This window comes from Camponotus vicinus, unplaced genomic scaffold (assembly GCF_025532165.1).
Source record: "Camponotus vicinus isolate PSW18456_S1 unplaced genomic scaffold, iyCamVici1.0 SCAF_2, whole genome shotgun sequence".
NCBI lineage: Eukaryota > Metazoa > Arthropoda > Insecta > Hymenoptera > Formicidae > Camponotus > Camponotus vicinus.
The window spans coordinates 4425947-4448601 of NW_028141956.1; the positions used below are offsets into that span (position 1 = coordinate 4425947).

A 22655-nucleotide genomic window follows, 5' to 3' on the forward strand; every position below is an offset into this window, starting at 1 on the left:
GCGCGCAATCAGCGATAAGCAAAGTGACTCGTTACCGGCGAATTTTTAGCGATCTCATCGCGGATAAGCGAATTCCCGGGTACCACAGAGCGGAGGTAGCGATAACGCTCGCATAATTGCGCGGAATAACGCGCGTTCTCGACAAACGACTTTGCGGACGGTTTATTTATTGCGCGTGGGAGAGCGCGAGGATAAGGATACGTTGGAAAAAAAAGCGCCGAGAGAGGCAAGGCAAAGTGAAACTTTCCTCTCCGGAAGAGAGGTGCAGCGGGAATTACGTACGTTATTACGAGTCGAAATGTCGGTATTGTGCCAAACGACCCACGCGGTCTTGTAGTGGAAATTGGACGGGGACGACGGCGGTTAAAAGGGCTCGTTATTTTCGTAATAACATCTCGTCGCGCGCGCCTGCACGTCATGAGACGAGGGTTGTTGACGATTTTAGCGAAACGAGGAGAAAGCTCCGATACTTACCCTAACGTATTCGATTAATTTGAGAAATATAAAGAGAAATGTGCGGTCTCCTCTTATACGAATTAATACGAACAATTAATTTCAACAATAACAGAGAGAGGGAGACAGTCTGTAAATGTTACACATGCAATGCAGGTTTACGACATATATCTTCCACTAGTCGTTCCGATCTCAACAAATTCGCCAATGAATCCTGCTGCTCTGGAAATGTGCCTCTTCGACTACGATTCTCATCGCGATAGGTTGAGAAACGCTGTCCGGTGCCGATCGTAAAGTATCGCAGCGCAAAACTGCAGCTTTGCTTTTTGCCGGCCTTATCTCCCGGCGTTTGCGACAGATCGGTTTAAGGTGTCCGGAGCCTGGTTGCCACTACAATATCCGGCTGATACTTGCGCAAGACTTACGGCCCAATTACCAGCGCGGGACGAATGTTTCTCGGGGATGGGGAGGTAACCAGTGCGCCGATACCGATCGATCTATTGTCGCCCGGCTGAAAATTTCCGCGGCGGAACGTTTTAATGAGAGCAGAGAGTTTCGCGTTTTATGTCGCCGTTACAGAATTACACGGGTGTATGGGGTCCTCCTTTCCCGCCCTCCTCATCCCCCATCTCTCCTCTCCTCGCGTCCGGCAACGCATAAAACTCGGAGCCGAGCATTACGTCGATTTTGCGCTCGCTCGCTCAATCGATCGGTCCGAGTGCCCCTCCCCCTTCTCCCCGTTCGGATAATTGCAATTTCACCCTCGCGTGGTAGGCGCAAATCACAAGCGTTCTGCAACAACTGGTTATCAACGGCGTCGTGTTTCTTGTGTGTGCCCTGTCGACAGTTGTGTGCATTTCGCCGGAAAAGGCGAATAAAAGTCGTCGGAGATTAATGAAGCAAAAACGATGAACGCGACCGGGGGTTTGCTTAATACGGGGGTGCGCCTCTCTTACGTGGGCTGGAAAATTTCTACAACGAGTAAGTGCGGGAGTAATTTTGAAATGTTAAGCCCGGCGAACGAATCCCTTTGTAAACGTAAACGTTTCGTGTGGTGCGGTTACAGTTAGTAGTACTATAACTCTAATTGAATACTCACATGCGAGCATGAAGTCTGGCGAATCGCGTACGAGACGAGATTAGGGTTGTAATATAAGGATCAAAATGATGAAAAACGGTACGCTACATATTCGTCCGCCTCGTATTATTACGGGACATTAGAGTTTTATTCGAGGTACCTGCCGGTAGCGAGGTAATTCGCTTCTCGATCGCGCGCATCAGGCTCGTACATATTATGATCTTGAAACGGGCTTAAGTAAAATTGCGCAACACCTTGCTTTCGCACCAGTGAAAGCGCGCGAATGCGGAAAGATAATGAAGTCACGTATTGTACGACTCGCGAGGGTTTCCACGAGCGCGGTTTCCTTACTCGACATTAGTAATTTTATACCGATGCGGGATAGCCCGGCCGAGATAGACATTCGAATCGTCTCGCTCGAGGAAAGATGCAATAAAGTTCCCAGACGCGAGGCACACTTTACGCTAGTTAGCCCGTTAAGTGCCCGGCACGTAAGAAGGACCCGTTATATAAGTCCGTTCGCGATTAGTGCGCTTTGCATACGAATTAATGCGCGCAGCATCCAAACGATCGCGTATTCATTTGTATTCCACTTGTATTCACTGTCGTCTCCTAAAATGTCGAGCGTCGTCATAAAAGGATTTCCGGAGCTACGCGGCAACTCTCCGGTAAAAAAAAATTCCGCTATGTACAAAATATTTTTCGCGCGTAGAGGATACTTTTTTACGCGCAAAAGATTCGTGCACGCAAGACTGGCAGCGAGTCGCGTTATATCTCGCGCGATTTTCTGGTGCGGTTCTGGATGCTCCTCGATCGTACTTGGAACAGTTATGGGAATCAGGTCGCGGAGATTGTTGCACAACACTTTGATGGGCGAGGCTCGAGTTCGGAGCACAAGCGCGGTGAAAGTGAAAGATTCTACTTCTTAGAGGCGACTATACGCGAGATACATCCTTTCAAACGATTGTCGATTAGTGTCGGTCGTACACTGATTTTACATGTACCTACGAGACGCCCACCACCTTGACACCGATCGGCGCTTTTCCCTTCGATCGCTCGATGTTTGAGCGCCTCGTTAAGGTCATATACAATTTTCTATTATATATTGCATTAGAAATCTGCCAGAGTGTACTAGGATTAATTCGTCGACTTTTATAAATTGAATTTTACGTTAAAGGTTTAAAATTGCTCAACCCCAGCAAGAGTATATCTTATAATCTGATAAATCTGCACGTCCAAGATGCTGGTTACGAAAGCGAGAGAAAGATTGGCGAATATCGTCCCTCTCCATGCTTAATATAGTCTACCATAATTCCGCCGTTTCCGCCGTAGTCTGGCAAGAGTGTACGGAATATTTGCCTCACTTTGTCTTCGTTAACTCGAAAGGCTTAGCGGAAAAATGCACAGGATCCTCGCTCGCGGCAGTGACCGATCCGCGTAGCGGCAGATGCATCGCATCGGGGCCGAGCAGGATGTTGAAAATACAAGACGGAGGCAGTTATACTTCTCTTCTCGTTGGGTCAGACCGGGTCGACATTGCACGAGCATTCTGCACGCTCCTCACATATGAACGCATCCTACATCGTATCTCGACTAACTTTCACGCCGGGGATCTCGCCGAGAGCCGAGAGAACTTATGCTTCTGACACGTACGTAACGTAACAAGAATATCTGCGCGCTCTAGCACATTTTCCCTTTACATGACACTCGCCAATTATCAGTAACGCGGAATTAATTTGATGAAGCAGGACGCAAAATTTCATTCAATTTAACATACGTGCTATCAAAACGTAAAACGTTTCCGCCGTGTTAATTTTTCCGCTGCACTCGCGCAGAAAATATCAGGATAAATATTTTTATCAGAGGATTATTCAGAGCTGATATACAGTTAAAGGGTTAAGGGGTTAAGGTCTGCGTACTCTACGTGGGTGGCGGACCGAGCGAACCCGACGGAGGTTCGACGCGCGATTAAATAAACGACGATTTTATTGGCTCCGGCAGCCCGGAGTTATTTCCCGGATAGAGAGAGAACCGGAGTGTGTTAACTACGTGTGTATACCGTGGATAACCTAACCGGGCGTGCATACCAGGCAATCGTTTACGTACGTAGCGCGTGTATAGCAAGTGGGTAGGAACCCAGTCGTGAGATAGGCCGGTTTGTCGCACGTGCGACCGTGGGATCGTACAAGCGGGGCACAACAGCAGCATCTCTCTCCCCGTTATTTACTGCCGGCTACCTTCTATCCCTCGGGATACCGGCGGTAATTAAGAACGGCTGTCGTGCGCGATGCTTTACCAAGAAACGACCAAACTACGAATATATCCCGCGACGCCCATGTACCCCCCTCTACTCGGAAATTAATAATACTCACTTATCACTGCTTATACTTCCTTCTCTCGATGTATCTGCCTCCCTATCCATCGTGGAAGAATTATCGAGTAAGCTCCAAAGTTCTTTTTCTGTGGACTAATATAGGTCCTGTGTTTGTGCTCTTAAATATCTTCTGACTTTTATCGAAATTTTTATCACATGATATATATAATACTTACACATCTGATGACAACTAAAAAATAGTAATCATTTCTTCTTTAAGGGAATCAGTTTAAATCTGTGACAGGATAGATACAATTCTGATGCCATTATACATCAAATTATTGCTCTCTGTTTTAAAAATAGAGTCTAAAATTTATTCAATAATAACTGACGAGAATTTTCTAGTCCTTACCTCGACTGGACAGTAAACGTTATTTTGAAACGTGCCCGGCATCGGTCGTTTAATTGCGGTTCTCCCACTTAACTGATCGTTGATAACATTCGGGGACGATCGGAGCCAGATAAATACATTCTCATGCCCAGCCGAACCTATGCTCGTGCACGCTGTTGATATAACATTATCAAGAATAATAAGTAACTTAATTTCACGACATGTATGTGTACGGCGTACATCTATAGGCCATTAGCCGTACGTGCGTAACATCGGCATGGCAATTATGGCTCGCTCGACCTGCCGTAACATCGTTTAAATTCAAACATCGATCGTCTTCTTCACGAAAGATATGAAATTACCGAGCGTGTTTTTCAAACTCGATGGCGATGAAGGCAGCACGAGATGATTTCTCCTACCATTATTATTCGCGAAATCATAATTTCTCTTTTAGATTTAATGGAATATTACTTAAAGATATTGAATATTTCTTTGCGCGAAGATAATCCTTGTCGATAAAGTTATCAAACAATTATACAGATTTGTGAGTATTTATAAAAGCGCTAAATTAATATATTTTTTAATCGTAATCAAATGCTTCTTCAATACGCTTTCATGTACGATTTTTGCAAAGTATTTATTTAAGTTTCTAATTCCGAACGTAACTATCTTTCCTTGTACAGGATTCTTGATAATTCTTGACAGATTCTTGACAGTATGATATTCGGAAAAAAAAAAACGGATTTGTTGACCGATCGCGTTGATCAAAAATTTCTCCTTCGTGAGAATATGCGCGTAAACCTCCCGATTCACTCTGCATTTGAACACTTTGGGCTCAAGTAAACCTAAATCCGAAATAAGCTCCGGGCGTTCGCTTTTAACTCACCATCGCACGAGCGAGATATCCGGCGATTCCGCTTAGCCTCGTTTCACTCACTGCTTTGCCGGTTCCCTATGTTAATCGTCGGACATCTCCGGTCCACAATAATTAGACAATCAACGAGGATCAGAGGGGACGATGCGGTGCCGGCCGCGCGCGCATTAAAACGCCGGAGTAAAATTAAAGCTCCCGCTTTTGGTGACGGTCGAGGCAGGAGGGGACGGAAGGGAGGAAGAGAGGGATTTATGCTTTGCTGCCCTTTACCGTTCGTGTTGGACCACGGCTGACCCACGGAGCTGCTGCCCGTGGTACATCAGCGATGGTTCTCAAGCCGGTCGGCTTATAAAAAACGGGCCGCAGCACGAAAGCCGCGCAAGTCGTTTTGTCCCTGGAGCGATTATCGGGTAAGGCGAAGCTGCAAAATTGGCCGCAACGTGGAAGTGGCTCGGATGTTGTACATATTGCGCCCGCGCGACTCTCCTTGGCTTGCGGTTTCTTCTGCGGTCCGCGACGCGTTCAACGAAAGAGGTAGATTTCGGTCGCAGTAACGGCGAACAGTCGATGACATTAAATCGCCCGTCGTATTGAAAACTCGAGACTCATGTCATATGGCAATTCACGTGTAAAAGAGGCGCTTCTTATTTTTTTCGTAAAGATTTTTTTCCCTCTCATAAATGAGGCCGTTGAAAAAATATCTGTAGCGTGATCAAGTTTCAGAATAAGATGATAAATTTCATGATAAAATATATTATAATTAGATGAAATATAATTTAAAAATAAAATACGAGATAATAAATTTAATAATAAAATATAATTAGATAAAATATAGATTGAAATATAATAAAATATGAGATAATAAATTTAAAAATGATAAAACATTCAGAATAAGATGATAAATTTAAATGTAATAATAAAATAGAAATGCTAATAAATTTCAGAATAATAATAAAATTGCATGTTTTTGTGCGAGTTGAATTTCTTCGTAGATCGAATCCGCATTCTCGGACTTCAGAGTGAGATTGGGAGACACTGCGGGAAGCGGAGGACCCTCGCGAGATGAGTATTACGTTACGACGCCTACTGTAGATGTGACCACGGTTGTTTGCCAGGCGAGTCGCGCAACCCCTCGTTACCCCTGACCTTAAAGTACGCGAAACGCATTCGGACTCGTTGTGTTAACTGTCGGAAGGTGGTTCAATTGGACGGGATTACGAAAGGAGACGGACACGCGGTGCCGGAGTCCGTTTAGCAATAGTAATCCGAGACTATCCAACGGTCGGATTCCCCAGAGTCCGTAGAAACCCGTCGTATTCGACGTTAAATGCGTGAAAGATAAGGGGGACCGCAATTTATCGCCCAGTGGATTATTGCCGGAGAAATATCATTGTACGCTTATAACTACATATAAATAAATTTAGAGAAAAAATACAGATATTGTACGCGATACGATAATTGCCATTTTATCAGCAATCGAGAAACAATTTAATTCGATTGCATGGCATATTTCATTAATATTCAATTGCATCGCAAAATTATTATTAATTCAGATTTGTGAGATATTATGTCAGTCGAATTATTCCGCAAATTTCACGAATATTGCAATCTACCGAAATGTCATAGCGAGAAATTCAAGAATTCGATCTCGATCTCTAAGAACGAGAAATCAAGATTGGAGTAATAGCTCAAACGACATCCGACATTCATGAATCTAGAAGCAGCTCTTTTCCAACTAGTCGTTTCGATGCAAAAGATAAGAAATACACATATGACTATGAACTCTAGTTATCTTCCTACTTCACGTAAGACATAATTATAATGTCTTTTCATATGCAAATATGCTTTTCATATGCTATTATTCTTAATCGTTTTTCACTTATGAATCAAAACGATTATTTATTCATTGCTGATGCTTCCCCGCTGATTTCTTTTTAGTCGGTTTTAATATTCTTCTCCCATCGCTACGCGATATGTGCTCAAGCGATACGCATTCATCTAGAATATCTACGCTTTTATCAGATACGTCAGATGGTAATAAATCACGCTGCGTTGGCGAAATAGTTGTTGCCCCCGACAGCAATGGCAATTTTCGAAATAACTTAGCGCGAGATAATAAATTGCATACTGCGCATCTGTGCATCTGTTCCGCGTGATGCGTAGTCTCCGACACGCCGCTGCAAAATACGGCCCTCAGGCGAGGATCCCAGGCCTTCAACTAGTACGTCTAATTTTAGAACAAGTTTTTATGTACATATATATACACACATATATATAATTCGATAAAAATCCTTTTCTTTCATTTTTTGACATTTCGAAACATCGTTGATGATTTGACGTTTCTCATAACTATCGAAAGAAAAGGATTTTTGTCGAATTTTATGTGTGTGTATATATAATATATATTATTATATAAATATAAATAATAATAATAATATTTAAATATACATATAATATATCTGGGATTATAAAGATTTCGTTAACATTGATGATTCGATCGATCGCCCCGATGGTTCTGGGGGTCTCGGTAGAAAATCTCGAGTTTCACGTAATGATAAGTCGTTCGCGATCCCCGCTAGTTTCTACGGTTGCAAGCGAGCCGATTCCGGCGAAGAACCGGGAGAGGAGCCGAGGACTCCGCGGAGCTCTCGGCAGGAAAGATGGCTACGATCGTAAATCTCTGCTCCGGCGGAACTGGTTATACAAAATAGGCTCCGCTCCCGGGAGTTATAGCTGCCTACTCCGAATGCAAACTTCTTCACCGAACGCGCGCAAACCGCACGAATCCGCTCTTCGCGTCTTCTCGGCGAGGCCCCAACGAGAGGACCGTTTCCACTGATACACGGCCGTGCTCTCGATTCCTACCGAGATATCCTCCCGTTTATTCGCTCGTCCCGGCCGCGATCCGCGAATACATTGCCCGTCGTCCCGAAGAGACCGGAGGACCTCGAGAAATTTGGAGATTCTCGAGGAGTAATACTCCAAGTATTTTAACATCTTCGGAGTAAAAAGAGGATCACTCGAGTTCTTAATCATACGTGTGGAAAAATGCGGCTCCAACGCGTTCATTAGATAAAATATGAGACACGAGCGAGCTTGGGTATACGACGGAAATAGTCGAGATATATTATGGTTTACAAAATGTGGAGCAGCGTCTCATCCCGCTGATAAAACGAAAAGTCACGGGCGATTAGCGCCGCCGTTCTAATAACACGAAATATTCTCAGATGAGCTATCGTGACAGTTATCTATTACGCCATATTACACACACGCCGAGGGTTAAAAATACTCGCGAGGGCGGGACGCGTCGGAGGCTGCGGCTGGAGGCGACGAGCCTTGTAAATAATCCGGCGGCGTACGAAAGCGTATCTCCCGTTGAAAGATTGACCGTAGCGGCAACGGCAACGGAAAAACGCCGCTCCGGCGATTTCGTCGAAGAGATCCGTCTGTCGTCGCGTCGGATCTTTTCTTCCGCGTCGAGACGCGAGATGCGAAAGACGCGCGTCCGAGCCCTGGCGCCAGCGTTCCAATTAGAGTGCGTCTTCGCGACGCACGTATATGTGCAGGGCCGCACTCGAGTCAGCGAAACAGCGCCTAAAGGCCTATGCAAATACGTGTTCCTTAACGCTCTCGTCGATTGACGGATTAAGGGCAACGGTACACGTACTTAACGCATTACGAGTGCGGATTAGTTATAAAATAAGCGATAAATAATTTTACCGTATCGAGGGACAGGGAAGCGAGATAACAGCACTCTTCCTGGTTTTTTAAAAAAGGAAAATACCCCCTGGAAACTATATTTTGCTCTTTTTTTCACGAATATACATATCAAGTGCATGGATCCTTAACAATTAGAGAGTTCTCGCGTATTTCGAGAAACTCGACTTGACACGACTTCCCAAGTGCAAACTGACCATATATATATAAATCCAGCGCTGCTTGTGTATACCGTTAAGCTTTTCTCACGATGGCGAGAACGCGGCTCATCGTGAAGGAGACGTGGTACCGATGATGAGAATCTAACGGGCGCTGCCGCCGCCGCAGCTCCTCTAATCGCGACGGGCATTAAGCCGAGCATTAGAAGGCACTTCGCGCGTCTCTTTGAGCTCTTCTTTGAACTCGCTGAATGGCGAGGCGCGTGGATGATCGTAAATAAAGGCGTTTCGAGCGTTTTCATTCGAGCGGAACGTTAGGCATCGTTTCTCGAACACAGCGGTTCGCTGGCATTAATGGAGAAATACTAATACCGCGACAAAAAATGAAGCACGACGATCATTTTTTACTCCTGATAACTTCCCAGCGTTTCACCCATAAATATCGTTGAAACTTAGATTCATAAATGTGGATTTAGAATTTAAGAAAGCTTAGTTCTTTCAATTATTAATGTTACTTTTCTAATTTTCCCGATAAATAATAATTTAAATAGTTGTTTGTTTCATTAATTTTTTGCAATTATTCGTAGATCCTCGGAAGACTTAAGAATGCGGTTACTGTAGCGAATTACTTTATCGCGCATATATAAGCGATATCGCTAGCAGATGCACAAGTTTAGCTGTTCTTTTTTTTCAATTTTCCGACACGATGATGAATATCGCGTATTTTTGCTACTCGTGATACCGCGAACAAATGCAAGCTCGTCGACGAAGAGACGCGAGTTGGATACGCAGCATCCAACGATGTCTTCTTTCGTTCCCCTAATAACTCGCTCCGCTCGCGTCGATCCATCAAACCGGTATCCGAGCGTCATACATTGTACGTGCTGCACGTATAACGAGCGAAAAACGAACGGATATACGTTGTTTCGCCAAACTCGCCTCTTTCGGCATCAAATCTCGCGGGTGAAAATCATCAGCAAAGATTCTCTCTTCTCCTCACAATCTCCATCTCTCGAAGTCCTTTCTATTATTTCTCGGTGTAACCGATTTTCGCGAATCGTACAAATTTAAAAGATAAGAAATGCATCTTGAAAAAAAATTCCCATCTTACTATTGTACAGAGAAAAGTAAAATTTAATCTAATTTAATCAATCGTAGAGATATACTGGTCTCACGATTCTCGAAAAAGTTGGGATCGGTTTTTTTGACGCCACGTTTTCCCATGAATAATCCTAATCTAGTGGGATGGATAGGCATGCCAAGCGATCAAGGAAGCATTAATCTAAATAACACCGCGATGGAAGTCTGTACGTGTCGAACGAACCGGTCTGTACTGTAACGGTGAAACCTTTCCAGGGATCAATCATCATTATTTTGTTGCGTTCTCGAACACCTACGCGCTTGCTGGCAGTCTACTTTATTGCGACTGTGTCGCGATTGCACGGCGTTAAAAAAATCTACCGGCTTAATAATAATGATAATAATAATAATAATACAATGCATTATTCTCCGGGCTCGAGTCCTACTTCAGCAAAACATATAATACGATACTGCGAATGCAGAGTGCCGCAGTCATTAATTATGAATTATGAATGGTGCGGAGTTACTTATAGAGAATTAACACTTTCGCTTCCAGCGTGTACGAGTGCGATTGTTGCGCGAACGCTGGACAAAAGTGAAAGCGTTAATTTCCACGAAAAGCAATTTACAATTTGAACCACCTTTTGGTATGCTAAGTGATTGAATTATCGCTTCGTAAGAGAAGATACAAAAACAAAATCTTATTTGCATGAAACTTGGGGAAAATTCTCTTTATGCGAAACTTTGCTCTCTCTTGGAATTAATCTTCGAGCTTCGATGATCGAGCTTGGCATATTTCTGGTAATTGATAAATTTATTCCATGAGATTTAGAAACTTGTGTTTCAAAATAAAATTTTCATTATCCAGTGATATTTCTCAACCGACCGTTCACTTTCTTGTCGTAAAACAATATCGTTGACATGAAATGAAACGATAGTCGTAAACGCAGTTTGTCAACGATGTTTGTAGGTGTACAGGCTTGAGAGAAGGACAAACGACGGGAAAGGGGGAGAGACTCATTCGACACGCCGATAAGATCGGTGGCGATCGGTGACGATTAATCGAAGGCTATCTGGAAACTCCGGAGAAACGCGGTTCTCGCTTTTTGCGCGAGCCAAGGAATTGCAAGAGTCCCATTGTTCGCCGATCGGAAAATTTCTGACAACGTCGTGAAACAATGTGAATGTGATTCGAAACTCATTCGCGAATAAAAAATTGGAAATAAAGGGGGAAGAGAGAAAGAGAAAGAGGTGATTATGAGCGATGATAGATCGCGCGGACAATCGACGCGACGTGAAGTTATGAAGACGCTGCGCGATTTGTGACGTCGTCATCGAAGCAATTTCTGCCGCGCTAGATGGCTGTTTATCTCGAAATTGCTATAATTCTTGGTCCGCGACGCGGTATCGGAAAAACGATGCCTCATCGTCGCCGCGCGCGCTAATGCCTCAATCAAGATCCGGAAAAATCGCGATGCAGTAGCACCCGCTGCGTTCATATTATTTGTATTTCCTTATACTTCCAGTAGCATTAATAACGTGCTGCTCATGATATACGGAGTAGTATCTCGAAGTCATTGCGACTTCTCGGAATTATAGATTAAGAAGCGTACGCTGTTGTAATTATCATCTTACATTAAGACATCTCGAACGTTTATGACTGTAAATTTACCTTCGGATTGATTTCTAATTTTTAATAGTTATTCTATTTTCCAAACAAGTTGTTCATCGTATAACGTTTTGGGGAAGTAACGACAGCTAATGCAAAACGATATAGATCCGATCGCAAAAGGGAGGTGCAAAATTTTGATTTACCCTCGTGTGCAAACCCTTCGCTCGCTTTGTTAGGGAAGCCGACACGCGTGACAGGAATGCACGTGGCGCGTTAACGTCGGAATTTCATGTCGAATCGTTCGCATCAGCAGCGACGACGACAAGCGCGTTATATATCCCCTTTCTTCGAAACAGCCAGTAAAGCACGAACCCGCGATCGTTCAAAACTCCGTGAGCGCCCTTCTGTCCGAAATCCCTGAAATCTCCATGGCTCAGCATTCCGGCCATTTAACAGCGTGGGGGAGCGACCCGAATTTTTATCTAGCCGATTTGCATGTTTTAATATGCATTCCCCGTTTATCGGCAATATAAATACCAGATTCGCTTAAGCGGGCATTTCCGGCGACGACAATTAAGTCCGAAAGTGCGCCCGGGCCCGCCAATTTGCATTTCGTGCTATACACGGCGTACGGATTAATTGGGGGAACTTGATGGAATTACGGCGTAACGAAGAGCGGACGGATTATCTCTTCGGCGGTCTCTTTCGAATATATAAATCAAGCGATATTGACTAATCGTTGTCGGCGCAAATATCTCGCGCTGACAAGGCAATTTATAGGACGAGAGGTGCAATTGTTCCCGCATTGTTTCTCACGCTGTATACCAATAGCTCTTAAAATAAGAGCAATCAATTCTGCGACTATTTTTCAAATCCTCGTATATGTCAAGTTTTTTTCTTCCCTTCAGTGTGCAAAGTAACGTTATATTCTCGATGTACATATCCAGATAATGATTTATCTTTCATAATAAATTGACCAGGCGATTATAATGTGCATATGCGGTAATTATTGACGCCCGAATCCTTTATAAATCTAGCAATGGATATTCCCCGTTCGATGTCAACGGTTACAGATTACACGCTAATGGCGGTCTAACGATACTCGCATGCGGATTTAATAAAGCGGCCGGATCGACAAACGGCTGCGGGCTGCGTCCCGAATTTCGTGGCGAAACCGGCGCGGACCGATTGAAAAATGTCGAGGGGGACCAAGCGAGAGACAGAGAGAACGGGAGGCGCGCACCCTGTCGCATTAGCCGTTGACTCCGCGCGTCATTAATCAGTGTCGGAAGACGCCTGTCACCGACGCCATCAACCCTCCCGGACCGACAGTCTCAAAACTCTCTTTCTATCTTTGTTCCTGTCTCCTCCTCCCTTTCTCTCACTCGTTTCAGCCGCCTGGTCATGATTCTCGTCCGCAAGTATTTCGTCCTCGTGGTTTTCACGTTGGAAATAGGGGTAGATAATGTCAAGGGATTCTCTCTTTCTCTCCTTTCCTCTTTTTGCGGCAACGGAATTTTTAACTTTCCGCAAGGTGACCTTGTAACTTTCCCATTATGCGTGAATAATATTTAAGAGAGAGAAAACGAGTGGAATAAGTAAGAATATATACAGCAAGTTTTTCTATTCACGTTTTTTGCGTTCATGCTTTTCTTCATGGAAGAATTGCACCGCCTTGATTATCTGTAATTAAAAAAGTTAAATCATTCTGAGAGATATTTCTAGTCGTGAAATAATTTGACATTTAAATTTTTTAGATTCATTGAAAAAAAATTAAACTTGAGAAAGAGATTCAGACGCGTAATGAATTCTGAGACATCTAATATAATTGGGAGTATCCGATTAATAAACGAATGAGCTTCGGTCTAATTACAAGCGCTTGCGATTATCACGTTGGCGCTTCCTTCAGAAAAATGCACTCTTGGGATTGTTGGTAAAGCGTTCGATCCTTGCAAGGACACTGTAGTGAAGTTTTCCCTAATTAAATATGCCTCGAGGGTCCGATTCGAGAAACCCTACACGAGCTACCCGGGACTGTTTACGAGGGTGGTTATAGATGTAAACCGTCCGAGCGCGCGATCGCGCGATCGTAAATTTTCGGAAACGCGATATCGCCATAGTCGACAGAAGATCGTTTGTCCCCTGGAGAGTTCATCAATTTTGCATCGGTCGAGTTCTTATGCCTTTACTTCATTTTCGCGCGTATCGGCAATCGCATTTTACTAACCGATAAATTTTCCCTTATCAAGTCTGCTCGCGCATCGATAAAATCAAATATAAAATATTGTATTAAAGGGACACTAGAGACCGATTAAATACATTTCACATATCTATGCATAGTCAAGACAGTTTACAGTGTTTCAGACAGGTGTCGAGAAAAATAATATCAAACTCAGCGAGATCTTGAGATCGTATATTCTTAAATTTACTAAAAAGGAAAGGATGACGAAGGGGATATAAAGCAGGTCTGAAAAATTCCGATCGATAGCCGTTGAGCAGAGAATCATCTGCGATACACATCCACGTAAACAACTGTCGAAAATGGGCTGATCGCATTTTTCGGGTATCGTACTCTTCAATTTGCCGGGGAAGAAAAGAACGACGGCCTCGATGGGATCCGAAGCTGAGCGGCAACCTGCCCAGGCAAGAGGGACTTTCCTTTGACTCGCCGCAATTTCTTAACGTACCGTGGAAAGATAACATCGGGGAGGGTGGACGGACCGGAGAGAGAAAATAATATGACGAAAGGGCAATACGGGGGAGGATGGGAGATGGACGTTCGGAGCGTGCCGAGGGAGTAACTAATTAAAATTAGTCTTCGCTTCGTTGCTAGCTTTCGCTGTTTTTTGCCGGCAATCCCGGCAGCTCCGCCTGTACAGCGCGGGCAATATCTCGTCTTGAGTTTAAGAATCTGCGGGAAAAATTTTTGTCTTACCCCCGTGAGAGAACGCGGCCCCGCCGGCTGCCGGAAACTTCTCGGTAAGCTCTTCGCTATTTCTTTACACTCTAAATTCGTAAATTTCGAGATTAAAAGGGGATGCGAAAGGAAATTGAATTTACAAAACAGGACATGACTTTATTCGAGGATATAATATTCACGATCAAGCAGCAAAAATAAACTCTAATTTTATGCAACAAAAAGAAATGAGACCTTTGTTAAGAAAAGATCGTCTTTGAATTTTTTAAAAATTCCAATTCATATACAAAACAAAAATTGTGCGATTTCATCTGTATATAAAAATTTAAATTATGCCAAGAAAATATAATTATTTCCATGAAAAGTACAGTTATATTTTCTGACGCTTTTATCTACCGCACTGACGCAACAGGACCGCGTTTATTATTAAAACGTGATACTCGTGCACGAGGTCGACCGCTAAAATTCCGCTGCCCGCTTGCTCGGAGATGGAACGATCGATGGAATCCGCGGGAGAGCTCGTGACGTGAAGCGAGCTGAATCCACAATTCGCGCGACACCGACTCTTAACGGGAGCGACATTCCTTTTTCTTCCTCCCTATCGCACGCCATCGCTTCCTGTCTCTCGCGGTCGTGAAAACGGTATCGTAAATTATGGGTGCGTTTTACTCCTCGCCACACGCCGGGCCAGGAATCTTTTCAATGGGCCACGCAGACGCGCACCCGCGATTTCTTTAAAGGCGCGTCTTCCGCGCGCGCGAGTTTATCTCCTCTCGGTGAGATATAACGTCAGTTATGTACACACATTCTTTCTCTCGGGCGGCCACTAAATATAAAGGCGAATCCAATTTCTCAAGTAATGCGCGATTTCCACCGGAGAATTCCACCCGGGGAAACGGGGCTAATTATGATCAGCCGACGACGTCGCCGACAACGTCGACGCTGACGCCCTTCTCGGGTCAACGGATATTTATGCCGCCATTAACGGGCGACTTTTGAAAAATCTCGCTCGAGCAAATGCGCGGCCGTCTTCGGAGTGTCGCGTTCTTTGTTACGCTTAAGTGCGGAATTTGGAGGAAGCGCCTGCTGAAACATGTAACAGTTCGTGTGCGGTGAAACGAAGAGATTTTAAGTTCACGATTATTTTTCATTTTCAACGCGTTTTTTTTTTTAGTTTTCTTTATACACGTAATATCACTTAAACTTTTAAATTATTATAAAAAACTGTTGAATGTCATAAATATATATAACAGCTGATTTTTCTCCCCAGATGTTCTCGCAGAATGTCAATCAGTTTGACATTTCCAATTCTTCGGTAGACATGTCCATAAACGAGCAATCGTATGAGAAGAAAAGAGAAAGAAATATCTCGGTAATCTCATTAAAATTGATCTGATATAGCGTAGGACTCATAGCGAGGAGCTCTCTCTCCCTGAATTTAAACGGCACGGCTGCCACGTGGTTATTATGTCCATCTATTTTTTTTCATTCTCATTCTCTTCCAGCACGTCGCCCGTAAATTACAGACGACAAATCCGAGCGATTTTACCGAAGCGAATGACTTGCACAGGGGACGGATGAGGGTCGGTAAGTAGTAATTCATTCGGAAAAGCGCCGTCTTCGGTAAAAATTAAAGGGACCGTCGAGCGGTTTACCGCAGGGCGGTTCGAGGAAGAGGAGGCCACCTGCGTACAGAGTTATCACCTTCGCCGGGGCAGGAACTTACTCGCGACATTTCCCTCTCCCCCAACGACTACATTCTACGATTGTAACCGCGCGCGGATTACCCAAATTAAACGGGCCCCCCTTTAATCCATCGCCGCGTGTCGCCGAGAAATGGCGACGTAGCGTTGTTCGTTAAAAGAAAATCCGCCGGATCTATCTCGGTGCAGATGGCTGTGGTCCTCGCGTCAATTGTTCGCATTAATTTCCCGAGAAGAAAAATTCTCGACGATCTGTCTCGCTCGTCCTCGAGACTGGTTTAAACGATATTTACTTTGCTTTAATCAATTTCATAAAAAATCAAAATGATAATTTAATTACGTTATAAAAAGATACTCTTGTGGCATCAAATGAATATACGTCAGATAAAGAAACAAGTTTTAACTAATATTAACCTTTCTGCTCGAAAAATGTAGAGAATTATTTCTCTTTTTTTCTCTTCTAATATCATTTTCGTGAATAAAATATAAATAAAACATATGTTTGAATAAATAATTATCGGAAAAATACATTGACCTGCTTTAATCTAGCGAAATTTAATAAGCGCTTACGTCTTTACGCTCACATTATACCGCAAATATAAACCAGGCCACGGAGGGGCATGATAATGATAAATTTTCGGACCGCGACGTTTTAAACTGCGAGCACTGAAAATGCAAAAAAGGGCTTTAAGGCCGTGGCCGCTATCGCGCTATTAAAAAAGTTCTGTCGTTCGCCCGCTCGTAAAATGCACGCAGCCTAATCCCGAGTAATTTAAAGGTCCCGGACAAAAATTGGGGATGGGACCAGTAGCAGGGAGGAAGGGAGCAACGATGATACGCCTCGGAGTCCGTGGCTAGGGGGAAACGCTGGCGCTAATTCAACGCCATTATGCGAAAGGGTTGCTCTCGAAAGTAAAGCTCTCGCAGCGAATATTAGCGCTGGCATTAATAGAGACTTCTCCTTAGGAATTAATAGCTGCGGCCTTTTTGTCTTGATTATTCGCGATGCGTTGGAATAAGAAAACGAAATATCAATATCAAAGATATCAGATATTATTAATATCAATATCCTACATTAGTTTTCTTCAAGTTTCTCTTTCTTTAATTGCCTTTCCAGAATAAAGTTATATAAAAAATTTAAATATGAAATATATATTACATTATAATGATTCTTTTTCTAATTTTTTAATCGGTAATTAAAGATAAGAAAATATGTGGCCACTTTGAAACGCAAGATGCGTATCTTTACAAAAAATCTTGGTATCGCCCATGAAGCTTCTTGTACATTGACTTACCAAGGCTATACTGACTGTACGAAGAGTAGCCTTTGATGCATCCTCTGAATATCTCTCCTTTGCTATCCCGCGGAAAAGGTGAATTTGAAAGCGTGCGCGTCTTCAACGTAATATTCAACCTTTGAGCATAAACAAACAAGAGTTCTATCGTATGATGCAGCAGTTTCGTCATTTTTAACTCGGCGTCTTCCCGAGAGAGAAATTTCGCTCGGCAGCATTAGCGGCGCTTACGGTCGCCGGTTATTTTCTCTCTCGGCGCGCATTCTTGTTTTAAGGGAGGTAAACCACCGAGGTACATGCGCGGGATCTACGAGCCTTCCGAACGTACATCTTCCCGGTAAGCTACTTCTCTTTACGCGCGTACATCAGGCGGTAGACGGCCTGATGAAGGACGCGAAATGAAACGAGTGCAGCTTTATGGAGTGTTGTTCCACACGCCTCTCCACTCTTTTTTAATCAACCGAGAGACTCGTCGGCGGGGACGGTCTCGTAATCGAGGATAAATAAGGATTCAAGCGCCGGAGAGCTTCGCCGCTCTTTACAACTTCTTCTTTTAGCAAACTTCGCCGTTTGCTCAAAATATTTTTCTGCGCCACATTACAGTTTCACGAGCTGGCAATGGGACGCGGCACAAATGCATAGTAATCTACCGATTTATGGGCAATATTTTTTTTTTAAATTGCTCTTTAAATGTAACTTTTTATAGCAGACTAATTAGAAAATTTCTGCGTTGCGAAAAAATGTACAAATAAAATTCCTTATATTGCATCATCTATAATCGATTCTTATAGTTAAAACTAGTATTAGTATCCGCCGCGACTTCATAAATCGTTCACGTAACTCGTTTCCCGTTTATGCAACAAGAGAACTCCGACGTAAAATTCGATGTTAGCGTAACGCGTTAGTTTTTTTCTCTCCCTTTCCGCGTAGCTATAACGCGATCGCTAACTCGTAATTAGCGCAGGAACGTTTTAACGAGACGAGGTAGTTAAGGGGGACGTTAACGTAAGGAGCGATAGTTCCCTCAGACATTCTTTACGTCGTCGTACAGAGAGGCAAATCGTTTGTCACCTAGTTCCGGCGCGACCACCGCGACTTAGATCCTCCTCGAAATTTCCACCACGTCCGTGTCATTAATTATCAGCGCGTTCTGTCACTGTAACCTGCTTGCATCAAATTAATCTCAGGGGGCCGAGCAACGAAACCGGAATTAGTGTAGCTGTTAATTTTGAACGCTGCCTCTCCCTCGACCCCTTTCTCTATTTAAGACGATTCGATATATGTACATATTGTATATCGATCATATCGATCGATCATACATTTGATCACTCTTTATTACGTCGAATGCCGGGAGAGGAGTGTTTTTTCGTTAAAGTAATCGATGTAAAGTACCCGCGTCTGATATCGGCTCGAGCGTTCGCACTCGGTAATTGAGTGCGTTCATGCCGCAACAGCTGCATTTGCATATTATCACCACCGTCACCGGTTCCGACACGTGTGCCAGGCGCGCGTATCGCAATTCTACAAATTTCAATTACTGCGAAAAACTCTCCTATGACACGCAATACCATTATCCTGCCATTAACGGCGATAACATTAATCAGTTGCAAGCACAAATAACTTATTCTCGATCCAAAAGGAGAAAAAGAAACATATCCGGACTTTCGAGTGTCTACCAAAAGTTTGCAAAACTTAAAACAATAATAAATAAATAGCAGATCATTAAAAAAAAAGTAAAATTTTATGATAATCAAAAAATATAAGAATCCTTTTTACGATTATTTAAAATTTGACGTTTGATTTGATTGACATTTTTTTGATTTGGAAGATGGCTTTAAATAGTATTTATTTCAACGATCGTAGCATCTTTCGCTTTCTATGCGATACTCGGCGTGCTGCATAACGAGATGCATTCCGTGCAGATTATCTCGGGGATCGGTTCCACGCAACATGATGCACCGCGACTCGATGTGCGCCATTGTCCTCCTGAAATATTTATGGTGATAACTGCGAGGCTGCGTCCCGCGATAAAGTCTAGTCGACGTGATAATTTACGCGGAAGCCCGCGATGCCTCCTTACGGACAATTAGCCGTCGCGCCGCGGGCTCTTTATTCCCCCTGCGACCTGAAAGACGGGGACGGGGAGTAAAGAGTGAGCGCGCGGAAGAGATACACGTTCAGAGATGCTCGCGCTAGAACGAGCGTAATGCAGCACGGTAACGCGGCTATCTATATTTTAATCAGTCATAATTAAATGAATATTTCATCCGGCGCTCGTCGGGAACTCGGGGAAGTGAAGGGGAAGAGAGAAACACGCCGCCGTGGAGCTTTTCGTTCCCTAACAGGCGTCAGCCTACGGGAAAGGGTTCCATGCAAATTCGTGCCAGATTGGGAGCAGGGTGCGAGGATGGCGAGGGTGAATCCTGGACGGCCATGAAGGGTGCCCGACGCCATCCGAGTAAGAGGTTAAGACGCGCGCACGAGGAAGCCGTGGAGATGACTAAAGAGCATTGAGAGCGAAGGTGGAGTTGCGAGAGGGAAAAGGTGGTTTTAAGAGAGAGGATTACAAGAGGAGATTTTGTAGGTACGAGACAGAGAGAAGAAGAGAAAGAGAAAGGGAGAAAAAGAGAAAGGCACGGAGAGGGCTAGAAAAAAATTCAAAGCGAGAAAGCGCGGGATGAGAGATAGGCCGCGAAATTTACAGAAACTCGCCGGCGAAGAAATTTGAATAAAGGCGTGATTTGTTTATAAATCAGAATCGGAAATGAGTCCGTGAGAGTGCATATTAAAATGCAACGGGGCCCCCTCGAGTCGAACAGGCTCGACAGGCGACGAACAAGAGACTTTCGAGTGACGCCTGCTAAGCGAGATAAAGCAGAGCCGCGAGCCTCTTCAACCATTGCTTTCCTCCCGATTTCTGTACTTATTCCATAGCAACGAATCGAATTAAGCAACCTCGCAGCCGAGTTTCAGCAACAAGCGTGAATTTTTAGTTTAGCTGACAGCATTATAATTAATAAAAATATATATTTGTGATAAAGAGGGTTTTCCATATGACTAAATTTCCATATCACAAAATTATTTTATACTTTTTTCATAAAAAAAATCTCTCTTCTTCTCAAACTTATAAATTTCTTATCGATGAAAAATTGTTAAAATTATATGAATAATTATACCTTGTCGCCAATTAGTCCTTAATTAAAAATCTCAAGATTGTTCCGTTAAAGATCGATCGATAAGGCTTTGGACAAACATTAATTTCCTAAAATTTCGCCCCTTTTAACTTTGCAAGGAAATCGCCATTCTCCCAGAGTGAGATGAAGCATGATAACTTCTTCAGGATTAACCCTGTATAAATCATCTCGCGGCGATTTATAAAAAGGCATCGAGTGGAACCACCGGTTTACCTTGCAAACGGCCACGAGGTGCGCAGCGCGATGAATTCTAACGAGATGAGCGCGTAGGACCGGGCCAGAATGGAGAGAGAACGGGGAAAGGGGTTAGTAGTCGTGCATTTTTCAGTGCGCGCCCGCACTAAAAATATAACGGGACACTGCCGGTTGTATGTAACTTCTAAGGTCGCGGGTTCGATCCCCTCCGGACGGAAAACACACCGCTATTTCTAGACCCGTGGTTATGCATGTCGCGCGTACACGCGCGACGGACGTACGTGGGGCCACGTCTTTACGCGTGTTCGCGAAGGGTACGTTCAACCGTGATTCTCACAACCGAGGCGCTTTCGTCCACGTGCTGTAAAAAAAAAAAGAAAGAAAAAGGAGGGAATCGCGAACTTTCCAGATAACTTTGATTGAGTTTTCTTATAGTGACTTTAAAATTTGAAACGTCATTCGAATATGTTCCTTAATAGATCATTACAACCTCTTTATGTATATTCGAGCGACTTTTAACGAGTCCATTAAGCTTGAGAAAATGACATTGTAAATCGACGGGAGGCGTTGTAGGGATACAAATCGACAATATAAGTGTCTCTTAATAAATACATGATAAATTAAATCCCTTTTTATAATTCGCGTAGATTTATCGCGAGTAGCATTAATAACTTCACAGGGAAACAGTTGTAAAAATACGATGGGGTATAGAAATACGAAGAATGGCATGCGAGATCTCTATGTGTATAACTGCTATATTAACGCGAAGAGTATATTCAACCAAGGCATTCACATTGAGCTATCTATACTCGTACGTTGCAGCAAAAAAGAGGACCATGACCTTCGCTCGTTCGCAGAAATTCTTGCGCTTGAATCGATAACTTCTGAGTCGCGCGTTGTAGATTGAAGGTACTGCAGAAATAAGTCAGAAGTATGATACATATATTCCTTGTATTACGTACACTTAATAATTCGCTACGGGGAATAACTCCAACTGTTTGTGCTCATAAGTCATTCACCTACACGCGCCTTGTGATATCAAGTACCGCCGTCTTCATTTATTTATGTAAACTTTCGCGATCAATAATTTCACTTGAACCACGCTTGAGACCGATATTGTAAGAAATGCGGGGGTCTATTGTGCACGTTTAGAATTAAAAAGAGCTCACCCCCGCGAGCTTTTATTACAAGTAATAAAATTAAATCCGATTCCCATCTCGCGTTATATATAAAAGGTAATCGTTTTTAACAGGAAGAGAGAGACCAAACTAATCTTTATGTTCGGAGTTAATTCATCAGCTGGCGCATAAACCGACATTAGGACGGTTTTAGGCGTCCTCATAGATTCTCTCTGTCTCCTAATCCACATCGGCCTTCGCTAGCATTTATAGGGAAGTTTGAAATTGCAATCGCCCTCCGCGGGCGTTTCACGAGAGCGGGCGAACCCCGAGGCATTTAAGGGCGTGCCCTTGATTGGCACGGAGATTGTTAAGGGGGTTAGCAGGCCACTGTGCATGCGCTACTAGCCTAGGATAGAATCGAGATGGAGCGGATGAGAGAAGGGTTAGCGAACGTGAGATGAAGCGCTATCGTAAAATTCGCTGCCATTGCGACGACGTTATATTACATTTATATTGTAAGTCCGAAATGTCGCGCGAAATGCTTCGGGGTATT

The 22655-nt window shown here is 43.6% G+C and overlaps 1 protein-coding gene and 1 long non-coding RNA gene across 5 annotated transcripts in view; one reads left to right on the forward strand and one right to left on the reverse strand.

The window, feature by feature from the left end:
* Positions 1–22655, forward strand: part of LOC145967294 (MAP/microtubule affinity-regulating kinase 3-like) — a 206120-nt gene that overhangs the window by 87137 nt on the left and 96328 nt on the right. For 2 of the 4 annotated variants that reach the window (XM_083092049.1, XM_083092050.1), the window contains exon 2: positions 15865–15966. The exons of 1 other annotated variant lie outside the window; for it this stretch is intronic. In XM_083092049.1, coding sequence (XP_082948175.1) covers positions 15865–15966 — 102 coding nt within the window. Of the gene's footprint in view, positions 1–15864; positions 15967–16138; positions 16182–22655 lie in introns of those variants that run through there. One more of the 4 variants, XM_083092052.1, reaches the window with a different exon arrangement.
* The window catches only part of LOC145967297 (uncharacterized), a 130657-nt gene that overhangs the window by 10915 nt on the left and 97087 nt on the right, over positions 1–22655 (reverse strand). The window lies entirely within an intron of this gene.